This window comes from Xiphophorus maculatus, chromosome 14, assembly GCF_002775205.1.
Source record: "Xiphophorus maculatus strain JP 163 A chromosome 14, X_maculatus-5.0-male, whole genome shotgun sequence".
NCBI lineage: Eukaryota > Metazoa > Chordata > Actinopteri > Cyprinodontiformes > Poeciliidae > Xiphophorus > Xiphophorus maculatus.
The window spans coordinates 6,269,874-6,288,856 of record NC_036456.1 but is presented as its reverse complement, the minus strand read 5'-3'; the positions used below and the strand labels follow the sequence as shown (position 1 = coordinate 6,288,856).

At 37.4% G+C, this 18,983-nt stretch overlaps 2 protein-coding genes and 1 long non-coding RNA gene across 3 annotated transcripts; all 3 read left to right on the top strand.

Annotated features, from left to right (window-relative positions):
- The first annotated feature begins 1,833 nt into the window (after positions 1–1,833).
- LOC106699930 (C-type mannose receptor 2-like) lies at positions 1,834–5,098 on the top strand. The gene is made up of 5 exons (XM_023346400.1): positions 1,834–1,881; positions 2,282–2,373; positions 2,543–2,920; positions 3,837–4,202; positions 4,464–5,098. The coding sequence occupies exons 2-5, from the start codon at positions 2,340–2,342 to the stop codon at positions 4,817–4,819; spliced, it is 1,134 nt and encodes a 377-aa protein (XP_023202168.1). The 5' UTR covers positions 1,834–1,881; positions 2,282–2,339; the 3' UTR covers positions 4,820–5,098.
- Positions 5,099–7,603: 2,505 nt separating this feature from the next.
- On the top strand, positions 7,604–10,465 carry LOC111610988 (C-type mannose receptor 2-like). The gene is made up of 5 exons (XM_023346399.1): positions 7,604–7,671; positions 7,784–7,845; positions 7,977–8,372; positions 8,462–8,818; positions 9,757–10,465. The coding sequence occupies exons 2-5, from the start codon at positions 7,812–7,814 to the stop codon at positions 10,116–10,118; spliced, it is 1,149 nt and encodes a 382-aa protein (XP_023202167.1). The 5' UTR covers positions 7,604–7,671; positions 7,784–7,811; the 3' UTR covers positions 10,119–10,465.
- Positions 10,466–16,823: 6,358 nt separating this feature from the next.
- Positions 16,824–17,626, top strand: LOC111610996. Its single transcript, XR_002753849.1, has 3 exons — positions 16,824–16,894; positions 16,991–17,061; positions 17,245–17,626. It is a non-coding gene; the product is annotated as an uncharacterized LOC111610996 (long non-coding RNA).
- Positions 17,627–18,983: the final 1,357 nt, after the last annotated feature.

The window sequence follows — 18,983 nt, the reverse complement described above, 5'->3', positions numbered from 1 at the left end:
TTTATCAAACTAAAAACTTTCAAATATACCTTGTTTTTAAGATAGATATTTCCAAAGTTGCTTTCACATTGCTGTTTTGTGTAATTTAGCTGACAAATTGGTTTCCATCAGAACTTAATAAAGTAAGGTTGCCTGGATTGTAGAGCAACATGACAGATAAGCAGATATTTTGCGCACTAAAAATGTGAAGTTGTTACACGACGACAATCATTGTATAAATAATTGATAGTCCTCATTTGACTAGCCTAGGTTAAAAATAGTGCAGCTACAGTTGAAACCATATATTTACATGCACTGCCTGAAGTCAAATCAGACAAAACCTCTCTTGTTTTAGGACCAAAATCCTCAGACAGTGACAAAAACAAAATGCGTTTGTGTCTTTCTATTTGGTGTATGTAAATATCTGGTTACATACAGCCTCCTGGTCATGTGCTGTAGAACATAAACTTATTAAATTATTGTTCCACTTTGCTCGACACTCAGGAACTAAGTGGGGCAAAAAATATTAGAGTCAGTGATTGATCTGCAGTCACTTGTCTGAGTGTCTTGGAAGAAGGAAGTTAAATGAAAGTTTTACAGGAAAAATATGGTCCCTTAGCGCTTGTGCTGCAAAAGGCAAATGAGTACGTCTGCAGATAACGAAGACGCAAATAGAACCTCGGATTCTCATAGAGAACCAGAGTGAATCCAGAAAGAGCTTGTTATTAGCGTTTCTGTCATGAAGTGCGGTCAGAGGGGTGGTGAGGCAGACGCAGCGGACCCAGGTTGTTGAGAATGAATGATGAATTTAATGAAGAAGTCAGAGATACAAAGTCCAGGCAGCACAGAGTGAGTGGAAGGCTAAAGCTCATCTACTGGTAGCAACCGGTTCACACGACTGATAACTGACAGCAAACTAGACTAGACAAGGCTAGACGAGACGAGACGACTAGACGGCTTGACTAGTCTAGTCGTCTTGGTCAAATATGTGATCAAGGAAGTGATTGCATATTTGAATTACACAATTAAAACCAAAACATACCTACTACTTTTTTTTTGTAGATAGATTTTATTTAAATTAAGTAAATTGAATTCTGAAGTATCATTATCCACAGGTGTTTCTGTTTTAGCGTTTAGCTGCATTTGTATTTCTGACTTTTTTTTTAAATTATTGTTGACAATGTCTCCCCATATTTACTTCATTATATTGGGTATATAATGACGTAAATTGTTTTAAAAAAGACAATTCCGGGGCGTGCCATGGTGGCGTAGTGGTTAGCGCCACCCATATTTGGAGGCTTTGAGTCCTCGACGCGGCCGTCGCGGGTTCGACTCCCGGACCCGACGATATTTGCCGGATGTCTTCCCCGTTTCCTGTCAGCCTACTGTCATATAAGGGACACTAGAGCCCACAAAAGACCCCCTGGAGGGGTAAAAAAAAAAGACAATTCAGAAAAAATGGTTTACTCCTTGTTTTCAGGCATAAACAAGGAACAGGTGTAACTGATCAAGCGGTAGACTGGACACCACAGAGACTCCACCGAACACAGAACCTGAAATGAACACACAGAAAAACTCAAATCCTCACAGTTTCTGGATTATCTTTCACGTTTATACAAATATTCTACTTCTGCTGGGTGTTTTAAAATCTTTGACTAAATTATTGGCAATGCTGACTATAACACAAAGTAATCTAAACACCCCTGACTGAAGTGACTTTCTCTAGTAGGTGGCTATTTGTCCAAGAGTTGTATAATTTATGTAACTGAGCAACAGGGTTGAGTGACGCGTATATTCAAATTGTCTCTTTGCCAACAAAAGCCGTCTGTTCTGAGCAGGCGTCTACATTTCTCCCGGACCTGTCTACTACCGAACCATTCATCGGAACAGATGTAACCAGATGTAAGTCTCTTCTCTGCTCACCATTTGATCATATTCCTGTTCTATTGTTAAATGTCTTGACTTTTTAACTTGCCGTTTAATTTGTTTTTATAACCATTTCGATGATTTTTTTATTGTTTTTGTTTTTGCATGTTATCTCTATACTGTCACAGAAAAGTAAATATAAAGTCCTCTCTGAGACTAACTGGCTGGCTGGTGAACTTTTATAAAGAGTTAAGGCTCAAGCTAGAATAGTTGAATGGATGAATACTCAAAAACAGCAACTTTTACAAAACCTGGCCAGAAAATATTGAATTGTCTAGAATGTAATCTTTATTAGTGGTAGACGTTCTTGTAATCCTGCAATTGCTTTTACCTTTACAGAATGTGTTTGAATAATCTACTTTTTTCCCCCCAACAGACATGGCTATTTGAAAACAAACTTAAAGCACAAACTGTTCACCCTTGACCAAGCAGATATGACGCTGATCCTTTTCCTCCTCATTCTGTTGGGTGAGTGGTTCTGAATAAACATTATAAATACAATTTTGGTTGCCGGATCAATTGGTTTACAATTTTGATCAAATTCTTACAGCTAATTCAAAGTCTTCAGATTACAAAACAGAAAAAAAAGACTTTTAAATACAAACCATTCACTTAATTTCTTTTCTGTTGTTTACAGCTCAGTGTTGCTTCATGGACTGTCAGCTCTATCAGTATCACTACATTAATGAGAATAAAACCTGGACTGAAGCTCAGCAGTACTGCAGAGAGAAACACACTGACCTGGCCACAGTGGCTAACATGGAAGGCCTGACCAGACTCCTCAGCAAATCACCAGGAACAATGGCAGAAGCTTGGATTGGTCTGTATGGTCAGACAAATGGCATCAGGAAATGGCACTGGTCTCTACCTGGAGTGGAGTTCGATGTGAATGAAACAGAATGGGACAATGCTGAGCCAGATGATCATGATACTGAAAACTGTGGGTTTATTTTAGAAAGTCTAAAGTGGGGCGACATCTCTTGCAACAGAGAGAAGTACTTTCTCTGCTATAATGGTAAGATTGTTTTGTGTCATTAATTGGTCTTGTTTTTTGCCCTCTTAAAATAAATATATAAAAAAGAAATACAACAATGAAAATATTCCCACTTTTAAGCCCACTGTGGTAAGTGTGGGCTTAAAAGTCCACAGTTGGAAATGTTTGCCTACAGCCAGAGGAGGCGATATCAAATCTTTTTTTTTAAAACTGGTAGCTAAGGATACCAGTAAAACTCTTATTAATGCTGGTGGTAACGACACCTTGCTTACGGTGATCAACAGTAACTTACTTCAGTGTGTAAATGTATTAAAACAGCGCCAGATTCTGTCATTTTCTCTGGTCCCCTAACTGATCTGACCCATGGCGTCGTGACTAGCACCCTGCTGTCATTCCACCACTGGTTGCGTAGGTGGTGTCCAGAAAACAAATTGAGCTACTTTGTTTATTGGTGAACATTTCGGGGGAAACCTAATCTGATCCTGAGAGACACATTTCATCCCACTTTGGATGGAACAGCTGCTCTAGTTTTAAAAAAAAAAAATTTTTACATTTATTTTGCTGAATTTCTTAGTTCTCCAAAATGCTGGGATGCGAGAGTCCGGACGGGGAAGCAGAGTTGCAGGTGGAGCAAGATTTCCGATAGATATCAATGAGGTTTATGTCTCTAATTTTAGACCTCCTCATTGAGGAGGAGCTCCCAGTTGCAGTCTGAGTAAGGCAGCCTGTCAACTTTCAAAACTCGGCTTAAAACTTTCGACTAAAGCGTAAGTTTATCCTGAGCTACCTCTGTAGCTGTGCTGCTATAGGCTTTGGCTGATGTAGGGCAAACTGGCCACTTTTATAAAGCTTAGATTTTCATTTTTTGTTTTCTCGGGGTTTTAAAACTGTCCCTGACTTTTAACCCATCCTGCTCCCATTGACTGTCTCTCCACAGAAAGAAAAACTTCAGATAAATTCCATCTGATAGAGCAAAGTAAGACCTGGCTGGCAGCTCAGAGTTACTGCAGAAAGGAGCACACAGACCTGGTCAGTGGACTGGACCAGGTGACTGATGAACAACTGAGGAAAGTATTGAGCTCGACAGGCAGCCTGCAAAACGAACTACGATATGTGTTTATGGGTTTGTTCAGAGACACCTGGAGGTGGTCAGATGGAAGCAGTTTCTCTTTCAGACACTGGAATCTACAGTTTGATGATGAGCAAAACAACAACGGTCAATGTGCCCTGGTTGAATTCAGTGGTGAAGGCAGATGGAAGAATGTGGACTGCTCTGTTACAAAACCTTTCTTCTGTTATGATGGTGAGTTTTTCTTCAACATCTGTCACTATAAAACAACATAATCTACTTGCTTGAAATATGAACTGTAATATTGCATATCATGTTGTAAACAATTCAGTCAATGAAAGTCATTGACATGCTAATGTTTACTTTGGATTAGCATGAGTGTGTATGTCCTGGGCGTTGCTGTTTTTCAAAGCCCAGTATAAACGCATTTCCAGGCTTCAACACAACAGCTGGATCGGTGGTTCAGGTTTGATGCATTATCTGTTTCACTGCCAGATAAACTGATTCTGATCAACAAAAGTAAAACCTGGGAGGACGCCTTGTACTACTGCAGAGATCACCACCATGACCTGGTCACCATCACCAACATGGATGACCAAATATGGGTCCGGGAGAAAGTCAAGAAGGCCACAAGTCCTCTAGTCTGGATGGGTCTGCGCTACACCTGCACTCTGGATTTCTGGTTCTGGGTCAGTGACCAGGTGGTCAGCTATCAGAACTGGGCCTCAGATGAATTGATGGACGACTGTGACATGTCTGGAGCCATGGAGACGGGAGGAGAATACAAGTGGTTTAAAAGAAATGATGCCAACATGTTTAACTTTGTCTGTTCTAAACATCCTCTAGGTTAATAAGTGATGTATTAAACACCACTTGTTCTCATATTCTTGTATATAAAAGCTGATATACTGTATGTAGAAGAGGAATTGATTTCACATTGTAGGTTATGCTGTTTGGATTTTGTTCTGTTTTACCTCATATGCATATGTATCATGTAATTATGTTTCTTTTCAAAGCACATATAACTTGTTTTAAATTTAATCTAATAATATTCATGTTTGTATTCTCAAGCTATCCAGGTTGCTCACCTGTTTAATTGATCACTCTATTAAATTATTACATTACTGTGTGTATCAAAAAAAAAAAAGACAATAAAGTATAACCAAAATATCTACTGATTTATTTATTCCTTAGATTTAAAATATATTTTTCCTTCATCCATGCTCACAATTTGGATTTCAACTGGTGGACAGCAGCTAGAAGTTATTGCTGCATAGATGAGATTATCTAAATTCTTAGTAGTGACAGAGATAATGGTAGATATAGAGATACAGGTTTCAGAGGTTTGATGCATTACCTGTTTCACTGCCAGATAAACTGATTCTGATCAACAAAAGTAAAACCTGGGAGGACGCCTTGTACTACTGCAGAGATCACCACCATGGCCTGGTCACCATCACCAACATGGATGACCAAATATGGGTCCAGGAGAAAGTCAAGAAGGCCACAAGTCCTCTAGTCTGGATGGGTCTGCGCTACACCTGCACTCTGGATTTCTGGTTCTGGGTCAGAGACCAGGTGGTCAGCTATCAGAGCTGGGCCTCAAATGACTTGATGGATGACTGTGACATGTCAGGGGCCATGGAGACGGGAAGACCATATCAGTGGTTCATAACATTTGATCATATGTGGTTTAATTTTGTCTGTTATGTGTCTTAATTAATTAATTTTTTTTGCTCTGTGTTTACCACATGTAAACTATTGATACAAATTTGCCACAAACCAGTTCCTGTCTTTACTCAGTCATGGTGTGTATCCTGTTATTGCCTGTTTAAGCATAGTACACTCATATCAAAAGTAGTTTGCACTTAGCAGCTATACATACAGCTAAAAAAGCTCCATATCTGGCCTGCTTTGCCAAACATAAGTCTACGTATGTGCTTCGCTCAATGGGCTAAGGCTCTGAGATGAAGAGAAGCACACACACACTTCCAAATTGTGCATAAAGAGAGTATGGTGGTTTGAGTTCTTTAGGGTATATTTCCAATTAAAAATATATATCCCTGTCAGCATGAAGATTTCAAACTAATGCTAATGTTTTTCTGTGAGAAACTGAATTGGATCATTAAAACGATATGTTCTTTCAGGTTTCTTTGTGTCGTCTCACTTTGATTTATGAATTTTGAGTCCTTAGTACAAATGCATTTTTTTAAAAGGTCCCGATTCTGCAAACTCTGTGCTTCTCCAGAGAGGTTAGTAAGTCATGTGATGTATTTCATAAAAGCAACATCTGCTGCATGTTTTCCTATACGTGTGGAATCAAAAGTGAAATATGACAATGATGTAACATGAACAACACTAACACAGTTCATTTCCTTTTTTTTTTTAATTTAACTTTAAAACAGTCTTATTCAGAACATGGGACCTTGGTTCTGTGAAACCAGCTCTTTAAACAAGCTCAGCAGTTTCACTAATGAAATTGTTGTTTGTGCTTTTTTGTATAACCAATTCTGTCTGCTAAAGATTGTAGAGAATTTAGGAAATCAAGATAACTGAAATATTAAGCTGAAACCAACTAAGTTGGGTCAAATGACGATGAAGCAATTAAAACAAAACAAAAAAAAAAACTGCAGAACCCAGCAGGCCACATGTCTCTGATGTAAACTGGAAAAGGAAGAAAACAAAAACACACTTCAAAAATTTGTAATGAAACCTGACCTGACTTTCCAGTTGCTTTGGATTCTACGGAGCCCCTAAGGGGACATGGAGAGAGAAAAAAAAGGAAAGAAATCCCGACTTATTATCTCGAGATCCCGACTTATTATCTCGAGATCCCGACTTATTATCTCGAGATCCCGACTTATTATCTCGAGATCCCGACTTATTATCCCGACTTATTATCTCGAGATCCCGACATCAGTACATAACGACCTAATCACAGTGATGGAGGACACCCACCCATGGGGTAGATATATAGATTTTTATTTCGAGCTTGGGCTTGAGTATAAACACATTAAATCAGTGCTTGACAGCAGACATGGATTTAGTATTAGTGAGAGACATCTGAAGAGAGTTTTCAGAGCGCGGGGACTCATTCGGCGCAAGTCCTTTTCCGACTTGGCAGTTTTGGTAGAATTCATTAATAACCAGCTACAGTCCTCTGGAACATCTCTGGACCGCAGAAAATGATATAAGTCGTCCTCCATAATCAATGTAGACACACTCCCCCACGTTTACCGCATAAAAACATGCCTTTCCCCCCAAAAAAAAGTAACTCGCGATTTTTCAGAAATGTCGAGGGATCTCGAGATAATAAGTCGGGATAATAAGTCGGGATCTCGAGATAATAAGTCGGGATCTCGAGATAATAAGTCGGGATCTCGGGATCTCGAGATAATAAGTCGGGATCTCGAGATAATAAGTCGGGATCTCGAGATAATAAGTCGGGATCTCGAGATAATAAGTCGGGATTTCTTTCCTTTTTTTTTTTCTCTCCATGTCCCCTAAGGGGCTCCGTAGGATTCCATGACGCATATAATCAGCATAGGTTTTTTTTTTTTGGAAAGTTTGAATATTCAAATACAGTCGAGGTGCTAAAACAAGAGATCGGTGTCAGGCACCTAGCATTTCCCTGAGGACTGTCTTCAACTAAACATCAAACTGTTGGATTATTTTGAATCCTTGTGAACGGACATAATCAAATGTAAGTTTGTCTTTCATGACAGTGTATTATTATTATTATTATTATTATTATTATTACTGGGATGGGATTTCTAGAAATTCTATTCATTGTTTGACATTGACTTTTCCTCTAGCGTCTATCTCTACACAACTAGAGTAAACATGCAGCGGTATGTGTTCTTTCTTACTGTGATGGGTAAGTTGCTCTGAATAAATATTATGGAGATTTTGTCTATGCCCTCATAAAACCATTGGATGAGAAATCAAGAAAAGTTTTATTCTGGTGTAATGTGATTTAAAACTGTTTTCTTTCTGTTTTGTTTTTAGCTCAGAATTATCTGATGGACTGTCAGCTGTATGAGTTTCACTACATTAATGAGAATAAAACCTGGACTGAAGCTCAGCAGTACTGCAGAGAGAAACACACTGACCTGGCCACAGTGACTAACATGAAGGACATGAAGAGACTCATCAGTGTCTCACTAGGAGATATAAAGGAAGTTTGGATTGGTCTGTATGACCAAAGAAACGTCAATAGAGCATGGTACTGGTCTCTGCCTGGAGTGGAGTTCAATAAAAGTGAGACAAACTGGGCAGCAGATGAACCAAATAATCTTGGATCTGAAGGTCAAAACTGTGGGATTATATGGAAAGATGACTCTAATTTTCTCAAGTGGGGAGATTTATCCTGTAATGACCAGCACAATTTTATCTGCTATAATGGTGAGAAAATAGTCATTTGGTTTTGTCTAAAGCCTTTCAATGATGTTTATGAATTACATGCTTTGTGCTCTTTTGTCTTTATTTCACAGAAAATAATTCATCACAGAAATACCACTTGATTTATGCAGCAAAGAACTGGACAGGAGCTCAGAGTTACTGCAGAGCGAATCACACAGACCTGATCAGTGGAATGAAGCAACTACAGGATGGAGAAGTGAACAAGGGGTTAAATTTAATGACTGCAAATTCAAGGTACATCTTTATTGGTCTGTTCAGTGACACTTGGAGGTGGTCAGACGGAAACAGTTCCTCCTTTAGACACTGGAATCTACAGTTTAACAATCAGAAAATCAACAGTGGTCAATGTGCCATGACTGTGTTTAATGATGGAGGCAGATGGAGGAATGAGAACTGTGACAAGAAAAAACCTTTCATCTGTTATGATGGTGAGATGTTGTTTTTTATTTGCATGTACATTCCTGGTCAAACAATTGGGAGCAAGTTCACTTTTCTTTTTTTTTTTTTGCTGTAGCCTTCTCTGGGTTTATAAGCACCATATATACAAATACTGAATTAGATTTAGTTTTTTTCTGCATCAAAATTGTGACTCTTAAAATTGTCCTATTTTAAACCAAATCCTTCTTTCTTATTGTTAATTTTTTTTTCTTGCAAAGGTTTGGTTCCACTTATATCTAAAAGTTGAATTTGGTGTTATGGTGCATATTAATGAAATTAAAGTCTGATCCATTATTGGTATTCAAATGAAACACATATTTCAGAGACTTTCTTCAAGGGGCAGTGTTATGTAAAATCTATTTAACATCATTTTATAATGTTATTTGCTCATCAAAAACATACTTGAAATGTTACCTTGATTCTCCATGCATGTTTTAGAAATTCCTTAATCTCCCTTAGCAACAATTTGGTGCTCCCCCACAACTCCTTCATTCAGCTCCTTCAGACTAGCCAATAGCAATTAGCAACAATGAACTCTGCACATTTCTGAGTTCATTATACGAGCCACTCCTCAGTGAAAAGCGGATTAAAAGAATGCTATAGTTTCATAGAGGAGTCATTCTCTGATGACTTCCTGAAGGCGGAGTTTCAGAACGAGCAGGAATTTTTTAAAGAGACAGAGACTCAATTATAAGGCATTAAATTGTTATGTAAGATTTCTAAAAGTTATCTTTTCCATAAAACATTATTATCACAACTCAAGTTAGCATAGTTACTTGATTATGCTATAAAATGACACTATGTACCTAGAAAACACATAATACTAACCCTTTAAGAAGGATGGATAAACTGAGGGATAAACTATTAGTCCACAATAACGGCCTGAGTAAAGCTACAGATAAGATGTTTGTTTTCCTTATTTCAACAGAAAGTACAGTGATCCTGATCAAAGAAAATAAAACCTGGGAGGACGCCTTGAACTACTGCAGAGAGAACCACCATGGCCTGGTCACCATCACCGACTCTGATGAGCAGAGATTGGTCCAGCAAATAGCCCAGTTTGCTTCAACTCCTTTTGTCTGGACGGGTCTGCACTACGCCTGCACTCTGGATTTGTGGTTCTGGGTCAGTGACGAGGTGGTCATCTATAAGAACTGGAACCAAGATGGACCGATGGACGACTGTGACATGTCTGGAGCCATGGAGACGGGAGGAAAACATCAGTGGTTTAAGAAAAACGATCCAGAGAAGTTTAACTTTATCTGTTCTCAACATCCTCCAGGAGAATAAGTGATGTATTATATAACACTTACTCTCAAACAGGCTGTATATGAATGCTGATATATGAAGACAAGGAAATGATTGAATATTGTAGGTCACATTGTTTGGATTTTGTTCTGCTTTACGTCATAAGCCATGTGTGGCACGTAAAATATGTTCACTCAGAGCAACATGTCCATCCTAACCCTAGCTGTAAGAAAGTCTGATAAAAAACATAATACTTGTTTTTAATGTGATCTAATAATATCCATGTATATATTCTTATGCTATCCAGAATGCTCACTTGTTATTGCTCCATATATTAAACTATCATGTTAAATACTCTATGTATCGAAGCAAAAAGGCAATAAATAATCACCAAAAATGTATCGGCTTATTTCTTCATTAGGTTTAAGACGTGGTTTTGTGGATCACTGCCACACTGAATACAACGTGTTAATAAATGTGGACCAGCAGAGAGTCGTAGAAGTTGATAAGAGAACTTTTCATTTTGGCTTCTTGTCTTTAGTTCACATGTTTCTGTAAAATTCTCCTGACTTCTGATGCCAAGCTGAAATTGGGAAGAGCAAACATTTCGCCCTTCACCCCCCTTCCCACAATTTAAATTCAACATAAGTTATTATTGTTGCATAAATTAGGTTACCTAGCAACAAAACAACACATTTTAAACATTGAGGGTGGGGAGACATCAGAGGGTTACAGTGTTTGATATATTTATGTGTTAATTCCCAGTAGAGATAAAGATAAAGATGGTGGCTGGAAGAATGTTTCCATTTTGCAATGTGTCTCCTACTGCAGTATAAACAAGGTCACTTGTTTGCTGTTGTCTTGAGGATATTGATTTGGATGGACCTGAAAGAATTTCAATACATTTTCAGTCAAATATTCTGTTCAGCACCTGGTCCAATACATTTTGTATCCCATTAAGACTCAGATTTTTCAAGTACAACAATGAAGTCCAGCGTTACAGTTTTGTCAATTTGACATTAGAAGTCATAGAACAGAAAATCTGGGGCCATAAACTTAACATTTATTGGCTGCATAATTTCTGTCTTGTTCCATTTTTAGCCCATGAAAATAAATTTTCCAAACTATACAATTATATTGCGAGGTTGTTTTTTTTTTTAAAAGCTTTCCATTTGGGAATATATTTGATCTCGGTGTTTCACTATTCAAATGCCGCAGCTAAAAACAAGACGTCTGACGAGAGAAGGAAGCTGGATGTAGACCAGGGCTCTCTGTAAACTCTGATTTGCATTTTGTTTGACTTTTTAAACAGCAACCCTACATGAGGAATTTTCAACAGGAAGTAAAACACAGTCGGCTTATATTATGATTCCTGTCTTATGAGCAAACCGGTGTGAAATGTCAGGAGAACAGGTTCGGGTTTAACGAGCTGCAGTCTTGTTCCAGGTCAACATCTAAAACTGACTCTGCACACTACAGTATACGTAAAGATGGACAGAGGAAAGGTGAAGAAGATGCAGCAGCATCGGTTGATTTAGTTGAAAACGATGGAGAAGAAATATGATTTAATGGCCATGGTGGAAGATGAAACATTTAGGGTGTGGTAAGAATGCTGAACGTTATTTTTATGTCCCTATCATATTGTCAGCTTAAACATAATGAAAACACTGAAATCTGAAAACGACCAATGATGAAATAATCAGAATTGATCACATTTGTGAATATCTGCGTCACAGAGATAAACCAAATAACGTGTGTTGAACTGAGACAGGCTGAGTTGGACCAAATGACGATGAAAAAATGTACCATTTTATTTATACTGAACTATAAATAAATGACAAGACAAAATATTCATATTTTGCAGAGGCCCATCAGGATCTGTCTTTTTGATGTAAGCTGTAAAAGCATGAAAACAAAAATAAGCTTTTGGAAAATTTGGATTAGGAAATAACCTGACAGACATCTACCTACGGCATTACATCTGCTTTGGATTCCAGGATGGGAACATCAGCATATCATGTTATTTTAAGGTTTGAATATTCAAATAGAGTCTAGGTGCTAAAACAAGAATCTGCATCAGGAACTGAGCATGTCTCTGAGGAAGGTCTACAACCAAACATCAAGTTGTTGGATCATTTTGACTCCATATAAAAAGGAGAAAACCAGTTTTAAGTTTGTATTTAATAACGATGTGAGCAGATATATTATTAGTAAGGGATTTCTGAAAATTACATATTTGTTGTTGGCTTTTTTTCTTTAGTGACCATCTCTAAACAAAACAGACAAAGTAAATATGCAGTGGAGTTTGTTTCTTCTTACTGTAATGGGTAAGCTCATACATAAATAATATTATTGATACTTTATCTAAAATGATTGCAGTTTCATGTCGGCTCATAAAACAATTGGATGGTAACACAAGAAAAGTTTTATTCTGTCACATAAAGCACTGTGATTTAAAACAAGTTTGTTTTTGTTTTGCTTTTAGCTCAGAATTATCTGATGGACTGTCAGCTCTATGAGTTTCACTACATTAATGAGAATAAAAACTGGACTGAAGCTCAGCAGTACTGCAGAGAGAAACACACTGACCTGGCCACAGTGACTAACACTAAATAAAACATTTCAGCTTTTATTAAATACATATCAAAACATCAATTGTTAGTAAAAAAAAAAACAACAAAAAATCATTCTCTTCTCAAACACAAGCGATAATAAAGCAGCATGTATTATAAGACTGGTGGATCACCAGGATTTATTTGTTTATTTTACTTGTTTGTTCATTTTAAATGGGGTTTTTTTATGCACCAGTAACAGTAAAAACACAGTAAGCTAGATTTGACGCACTGAACTTGGTGCGAGGATGCGCAAACCAATTTGCATTTTACTGTTGTAGCTCTGAAAGAGTCAATGAATTTTAACACTGCGAAATTTACTGTGCAGTTTGTAATTAGCTTGCACATGTGCACATTTCTCTTATATGCTTTCAGTATAAGGCCTATACTGAAAGCATATATGATGTTCAAATTTAATGCTATTAAATACTGAGGAATTATATGTAAACGTCTCATTTTGAACACATTAATAAATGCATTTCTAACCTGCTCTTTCTGTCATTAGTTTTGACATTGAGCAAATTGAAGCAATTTTGCTCATTTTAACTGATGTAAAACAAGAAACTGATTAAACTTTAGACAATGAGGAAACAAGGTGTGTGTGTGTGTTTTTGAGATAATAATTCATTAGTGGTAAATGTATGATGGGACAGTGCAATGTTAAACATTGGCCAGCAGATGGCACCATATTTAGTCATGTCAAATAAAGACGAAACTGAACTACTGCAAAAAACTATGAGAGGCCCCTCTCACACTAAGGTAAGCTGAACATGAGCCATTATACTGAGAAATCTCTCTGACGTCACCAATATAATGTCGATTCAGAATACTTTAGCGAGACCATCTGGGTGAACTCCTCCTCTACCTCATTTTATAGATGTAGAGGTTTGGCTCTTCTGCTGCAGCAACAAATTACTTGTTTTTTTTTTCATTCAAAAGCCCCAAAAAACACAATCTGACTCTGAGAAAAATGTGAAAGAGACAATGCAAGTGACCCAACGGGCAGTGACGGAAATAATCTGCTGTCTGCGCCTACGTTCATTATGTCATCGGGTCACAAAATTGTTGCATCTTTGGTGCAGAGAGAGAGAGAAAGTTTTTAGAACCAGATACAGCTGAGGTGACAAGACAAACCACAACAAAGTGCTTTGTAAATTCACACAAACATCAACTTGTGATGGTCTTCATTCTCTTGACTTATGACTTCCAGAGGTATATCAATTATTCAACACACAGTTTGGTAGATAAAAAAATGCATTTCAACTCCACTACATGATTAATGTACATGACTAATAAGTTGACATTTCTCAAACAATTCAGGGTTTTTTCTCAAGCCACCATTAATGTTACCTTTCACACACATTCATCTGCTCTGATCCAAATAGCTTAAGTACAAAATGAGGAACACAATTGCTCCTCACAGCACCTGTGCACATCAAGCACAGTGCGGTTTGAGGAGTTGGGTAATAACTAGTTACAGTTACTTTACTTCTCTACCCACTGAGTGAAGCACAAACATGTTTTAACCAAAAATTCACCGGACACAAAACACACCTGCAGTTTTTGTTGAAGTGTCAAAATTTTTTATTATTGAAAAAAAAAACTGATTTGGAGAAATTTTCTTTTACCACATTTTGTTATTTTTTGTTACTTATACAGTAACAAAAATGAATTAATTTTTTTATTTTAGTCCTTAAAATACCAAAATTTACACTTAACTTTTTATTTTGATCCATCTGATGTTTTTTTTTTTTAAATATTAAATGACTGTTAATCAGATGATCAGAAACTCAGTATAGCATGTGCCTGAGGCGTCTAGTATTTTCACCAGAGAAAAGCTGCAGTGTTACTTTGCTGAATTATTTCATGTCAGCTCATTTGCTTCATGCACGTTCCTTTGAAGCAGAACAGACAGAAACACGGTTTCCTCGCCTGCTGCTCTCGACTCAGGATGATTTACATTTTCGGACCTTTTCTTAAAATTTCTATATGCTTGTGTGGAACACTTACACAAGCATTCTACTCAATGCTCATGTAAATGGAGAGAGAGAACACATGTAGAAACACTAATATTCTTTCCATTATTACACCATTAAGTGATAACATATCTATTAATGTCAATTATTCAATGATAATTCTTATTTTATTGCAAACTCTACTCCTGCTGCCTACCTGCTGCTGCTGTCCTCACAGTAAACAGCGCCCTCTTGTGGGTCATTTTGGTTCATTTTAGGTCAGTCACTTGTGTCATAATTGCATATGTTAATATTTGATTCTTAAGTCTATTGTTATTGCCCCAATGCTAACTATGAAAAATGAATTGACTTTTTCCTAGACATTAGCACTAAGCTAATAGCGTTGTGTGTAGCATGTGAGATTAGCATACCAGCTACTATATGTTGGAATAGTTATATGACAGTATATTACAGTATGTCATTGAACATACATGCAAGTTTTACCTAAAACATTGGGGGGAGGGTTGCTTATAAAGTTTAATGGTGTTTTCCTGTGGGAGATTTTTCCTTTTATCAAAACTGTTCATCTATCAGCCAAACTGTGTGAGAACACTGAGGGAAGACAGAAACATGTCCTTAGTTGTGATTAATTGCCTGAATAATTATGCTTTTGTATTTTCACACACCTTTTCTGATAGTAGCCTTCCTGGGAAACACATAATAATTATTTGCTTACACTACAATTATACATATTATATGAAGTTTAAACAAAAATGAAGAAGAGGACTCGTGAGAACTCCCTCATCTGAACTGACCAAATATTTTTACTTCAAAAATATTTTGTGAGGTCCATATCAGAAATCCCCTCTATCAGTGATTACTATCACTGCTTTAGGGGAAGACCGACTGTTAATGGTACAAGAGGAACCAGTCATTTCAGTCAGAGCAGAGACGGTCAGGTGACCTGATTCTGAAAACCTCCTCACTCTCCACTCAGCAGAGTTTCCTCCACAGTTCAGAGTCACAGACTCAGAGGTGAAGTGTTGCTCTCTGTCAGGACTCACTGAGAGAGAAGCTGCTGGATGAGAGACTAAATAAAACAACATAAAAATATGGAATGAGTTGAAACGTTCTCATTGTTTTGATTTTAAATATTGCTTAACAGCATTGTTTGATGAACAAAAAAATCCTTCAGGTTTTTTGTGCTTTATGAACTTTCTTATTTCTTATTATTTTAAACCAGTTTAAGCTAAATTAAACTGGTTTAATTTAAGCTAGTTGTACATGTGATCCTTGTAGCCTATTGAGTTAAGAGCTACCAGTGCAGTAAAGTTAGGAATGAAAAGAACTGTAACTTTGTAACTTTGGTTTGCTGTAAACACAGAAGTACTCTGGGTTTCCTCTTTCAGCTTTGCATGCGTTTCCTGCTGTGTGTCTCTGTACATGAATGACGACGGCCCATTGATGCCATCAGGCAGCAGCTCCTGATCAGCCATTGTTAGACTGATCAGGAAGGAAACCAGAAGAACCTCCAGCCTGCAGTCTGATCGTCATGGTTACAGCTCAGTTACCATGGCTTCAGGGTTCTTCCATGATTCAGACAGCCTGTTTTAACTGATGTATGGATTTTCTATAATAAAAACAAGTTTCAGCTCCTATAGTGAATGATTATTATCTTATTTGGAAATAACATGTCAGTATTGACCTTACTAATAACACTTGTTTATATTTGTAGAACAACTTTTCATAAATATCAAACTGAGAATAAAAACATTAGCACGTTTACTTTTCTTGTATTTTTCTTGTGTTCATGTCCAACCTGCTACTGGAACGACATTTACTGTCACAATCATTAAATCCCAGATGAAAAAATACTAAAATTTAATGGAAACTGGAACAAGATAACTTGGGTCGAATGATGTTGAAAAAATGAGAACATTGTGTTACAGTGGATCAGGCCGCATCTTTCTGATGTGAAATCATACAATGATGAAAACAAAATTGATAATTTGGAAAATTATTAATGGAGTCTAGGCTGACTGTGATCTACCTGTGGCGTGACAGTAGTATTGGATTCCAGGATGTAAACATCAGCATATCAGGTTCCTTCATGGTTTGAATATTCAAATAGAGTCTAGGTGCTAAAACAAGAGATCAGTGTCAAGCATTGAACATTTCACTGAGGACGGTCTACAACCAAACATCAAGCTGTTGGATCATCTTGAATCCATGTGAACCGACATAACCAGATGTAAGTTTGTCTTTATCATTGTATGTTGTATATTATATTATTAGAAAGGTATTTCTGGAAATTACATTTATTATTTGATTGGGTTTTTTTCTTTAGTGTTCATGTCTAAGCAAAGAAGATGGACAAAGTACATATGCAGTGGATTCTGTTTCTTCTTACTGTAATGGGTGAGTTTCTCTAAAGAAATATTATTGAGATTTTACCTAAAATAGTATTAGAGATTTTATGAGGGCAGTTTAATGTGCCCTCATAAAATCAGTGGATGAGAACAAGAGTTTGGTGGTGGTGTACTAAGCGTTAAACTGTCTTGGGAATAACTCAAAACAAGTTTGTTTTTGTTTTGTCTTTAGCCCAGAATCATCTGATAGTTTCTCAGCTCTATCAGTATCACTATGTTAGTGAGGAAAAAACCTGGACTGAAGCTCAGCAGTACTGCAGTCAGAAACACACTGACCTGGCCACAGTGACTAACATGAAGGACATGAAGAGACTCATCAGTGTCTCACTAGGAGATATAAAGGAAGCTTGGATTGGTCTGTATGACCAAAGAAACGTAAATAGAGCATGGTGCTGGTCTCTGCCTGGAGTGGAGTTCAATAAAAGTGAAACAAACTGGGCAGCAGATGAACCAAATAATCTTGGATCTGAAGGCCCAAACTGTGGGATTATATGGAAAAGTTCCCCTTCTTTTTCTCAAGTGGGCAGATTTATCCTGTAATGAAAAGCACAATTTTACCTGCTATCATGGTGAGATAATAATAGTCCTCTGTGTTTGTCAAAATCCTCTCATTCATGTCTGTATTAAAACTTTCATGTGAAAGTGTTTTGTGCTCTGACTTGTTTACTTCGCAGAAAATGACTCATCACAGAAATATTTCTTGATTAAAGATAGGAAGACCTGGCTGGAAGCTCAGAGTTACTGCAGAGATAAACACACAGACCTGATCAGTGGAACGAATGGAGAAGTGAGCAAGGGGTTAAATTTAATGACTGCAAATTCAAGATACATCTTTATTGGTCTGTTCAGAGACACCTGGAGGTGGTCAGACGGAAACAGTTCCTCCTTTAGACACTGAAATCTACAGTTTGACAATCAGATAATCAACAGTGGTCAATGTGTCATGACTGTGTTTGATGATGGAGGCAGATGGAGGAATGAGAACTGTGACAAGAAAAAAACACTTCATCTGTTATGATGGTGAGATGTTCTTACAAAACTCTAAACATGGAAGAAAAATGCCTAAAAGAGAAAAAATACTATTTCAAACTCAACTTACTATCAACAAAGATTTCACTTTGTATCTGTGTAAATACTACTGACTAAAGGTTTGTAGTAAGATCAAATTTGTCCAAATAAGTAACAAAGCCTGATTGTTTTTCAAAGAGGTTGTTCTGCAAACAACCTCTTTGTTGTTTGCAGAACAAAGAGGTTTTTGACATAAACATCTGAACACCTTCTATTAGGGATTAAATATGATGTCAATATTTCACTATTCCAATGCTGCAAGGTCGTAGGGACAAGTTTCAAGTTTATCATTGGGCGGGACATATGTCGGAAACCTGACAGATCCATAAATAGCTTGAGCAGAAATGTCAAACCACGGCGTTATCAACGCGTCATCTGACCCCTGGTAATGTGTAATCTAACACTTTACTAATTACAGTCCGATAATCAGATTAAAGTTACGTAGTCAGTGGTGCTCAGGAATGCATCACAGTCCTGATCTGGTGAGCTCTTATCCACATCAGCAGTGCTGGAAAACAGGAGTTAAAGTGTTTTCAGCAAGCTTAGAGCATCTTTGATAAATTACTGGTTCCTTTAAACAACCAGTTAAGAACCAGCTCTGGCACCAGGCCTGGTTAGGAACTTGAATCTTCTTGTTAGATGAGATAAAAGTGAAATAGTAATGTGTAAAATGGCCTGTACTTGTATAGCGCTTCATCAAGTCCAGAGGACTCCAAAGCTCTTCACTTTACATTCAGTCATTCACACATTTACAGGCAGATGACTGCAAGCTCATTCCTCATCGACCGGGCCGGTGTCCTGATAGTTTTAGTTGTCACGGCTCCAACAGAGATGATTCAAAGG